We start from the raw sequence: 2,500 nt of genomic DNA, 5'->3' as shown, positions 1-2,500 counted from the left end.
AAGCACACTGCATCTTACCCAAGTCCTTGCTCTGCTTCAGGAGACTCCCTGTAAAATAAAGGTGCAAAGCACATATTGGTGATCAAATGTGATATAAAGCAACAAAGCAGAAGAATGACACAAGTGCAGAATCATCACACAAAATGCATCACACTAAATTTCTACAAATGGTGCACAATAATATGTGCGTATGTTAAGGTCATTAAATATGAAATTTTTGTGAACAAGCTCAATGTGCTTGTTAGTCTCCTGAAGGCTCATTTCATCTCTTGTCCTATTTTCTAATGATTTTGATGATACTACTAAATAAAAAATAACATAATGACTGACTGCATTATAAAATGATACCTTCTTTTTCAGTGAAAAAAAAAAAAAAAAAAAAAAAAAAAATGTAGAGTAAAAACAGATTTTACAGTATTTCTAACAGATTTCAGACTGCATTTCTATTCTAATTTCAAAGAGGATGAAAAATGAGTGATGCAATTTACAATCATGAAACCTATCAGTGATTCTCAGTATAGAAAAGCGACATTACATTTGTAATATATTTGAGATTACAATTCTGCACTTATATTTTTCTTTATGATTTTGAAGTAGTACAGCAGATGCACAATGGTCTTTCATAAACAGAAAATATCATATATAAGAAATATATATCAGCTTTTCTTCCTCTATAATAAATAGTTTGTTTCTGAATCTATTTATGACAAATTGCAGACAAAAAATATTATAAATAAGTACCCAAAACTGATGCTATTCTGAGTAACATTATATACAGATACACCAAGTAATGCAAATGGTATTTCTGATATTTATTGATATTCCTTTGAGTCCATTTGTGGAAATCTCCAACTTCTTTATTCACAAGATTTGGATAAACTGATATATGATCTCTAATTTTACATACATATCACCTGCTAAATCTCTGATTCATAACTATAATATACAGAAAAAATGCAAGCACACAGCTTACAGAAAACTGAAAATGGATAAAACACATATACCTGGGAAACCTTATATAGTTAGGAAGCTTTCTAATGGGATAGTCATTTCTTTGGTTTTATAGAGATTTTCAAAAATGTACAGTCCAGAATATTTTACTAACTTAAATAAAAAAAATATCAACAAGAAAATTCTATCCTTTAATCTATCATAAGGGCCAGAATTTTCTGTGATGTGATTACTATGCAAGTCTAAACCTTTCTGGCAGCCGGCCTACCAGCTCACTCTCTAGAGTGGGTCATGGCATGCATACATATAATACATCATTACATAATGACCATTATAGCTGTACCCGTCATTAGGGGCTTAAAATTACTTAAGCCCCATTAAAATTGGTCAACTAGCAAATAAAAAGGTAATTTACAACCCTTCCCAAGCTGCACTTAACATAGATATTTCTATGATCATTTCAATTCCTTTGCTTTCTACATTAGTGGCAGGAAGTTAATGCAACAAAAGAAGACTTGAATGGTGCCACTGTTTCAATAACTGTTTGGCCAGTGAGGTCAAATATTGGTATTATATTAAATCATGGGGGGAGGGGGAGAGTAGGAGGGGGAGAGAGGGGGGACAGAGAGGGGGGAAAGAGAGAAAGAGAGAAAGAGAGAAAGAGAGAAAGAGAGAAGAGAGAAAGAGAGAAAGAGAGAGAGAGAGAGAGAGAGAGAGAGAGAGAGAGAGAGAGAGAGAGAGAGAGAGAGAGAGAGAGAGAGAGAGAGAGAGAGAGAGAGAGAGAGAGAGAGGGAGAGAGAGAGGGAGAGAGAGAGAATGAGAGAATGAGAGAATGAGAGAATAAGAGAGAATGAGAGAATAAGAGAGAATGAGAGAGAGAGAGAGAGAGAGAGAGAGAGAGAGAGAGAGAGAGAGAGAGAGAGAGAGAGAGAGAGAGAGAGAGAGAGAGAGAGAGAGAGAGAGAGAGAGAAAATAAAAAGATAGAAAGAGAGAAAGGAAGAAAGAAAAAATCTACCCGCTGGATCCAGGTGCCTTGTGGTTTGCATGTAAACCACAATCTGGGTAGAAGGCTTACTTGAATGACCACTCTCCTGGGTATATGGCTTGTAAGCTTGGCCCACACACGGACACTCAGGCAAAGTATCAAGACTCCTTGCCATGCTATCAGCTCTTTTTATTATAGATATGCTTTTGCTCCTTTGCCATTTTCTGAGGTCTATAGCTGTCATCTATTATGCTGTGTCAAGATGGAAATAGACAACTTTCATTGAGCAGATTCCATCTCATCCCCCTTGGTAGCTTACAGTATGCAATAACAGTAATATTGAATTACATTGTGTTATTTGCTCAACTTTCAAATTTCTAATATTCATGCTCCTGTAACACACCCTGAACCACTATTTATAGAACCCAGGAATGGATTCCTGAATGTGGAGCTGGTGTCCTCTTGGAGCAAGTGCTTACAAAGATATAGCTAACAAATGGTACACTACACCCTCGTTCACTTCACAGAGTGGAAATAATGCAAGAGCCCATTCCTAAAGGCTCA

The 2,500-nt window shown here is 36.0% G+C and overlaps 1 protein-coding gene across 7 annotated transcripts in view; it reads right to left on the bottom strand.

Moving 5' to 3' along the window:
* LOC113810358 (pre-mRNA cleavage complex 2 protein Pcf11) overlaps positions 1 to 2,500 on the bottom strand; it is a 291,069-nt gene that overhangs the window by 59,232 nt on the left and 229,337 nt on the right. For 5 of the 7 annotated variants that reach the window (XM_070123534.1, XM_070123532.1, XM_070123535.1 and 2 more), the window contains one exon: positions 19 to 48. The exons of the other annotated variants lie outside the window; for them this stretch is intronic. In XM_070123534.1, coding sequence (XP_069979635.1) covers positions 19 to 48 — 30 coding nt within the window. The remainder of the gene's footprint in view (positions 1 to 18; positions 49 to 2,500) is intronic. 7 annotated transcript variants of the gene reach the window in all.

This window comes from Penaeus vannamei, chromosome 7, assembly GCF_042767895.1.
Source record: "Penaeus vannamei isolate JL-2024 chromosome 7, ASM4276789v1, whole genome shotgun sequence".
Lineage (NCBI taxonomy): Eukaryota > Metazoa > Arthropoda > Malacostraca > Decapoda > Penaeidae > Penaeus > Penaeus vannamei.
This window is presented reverse-complemented; position numbering and strand designations above follow the sequence as displayed.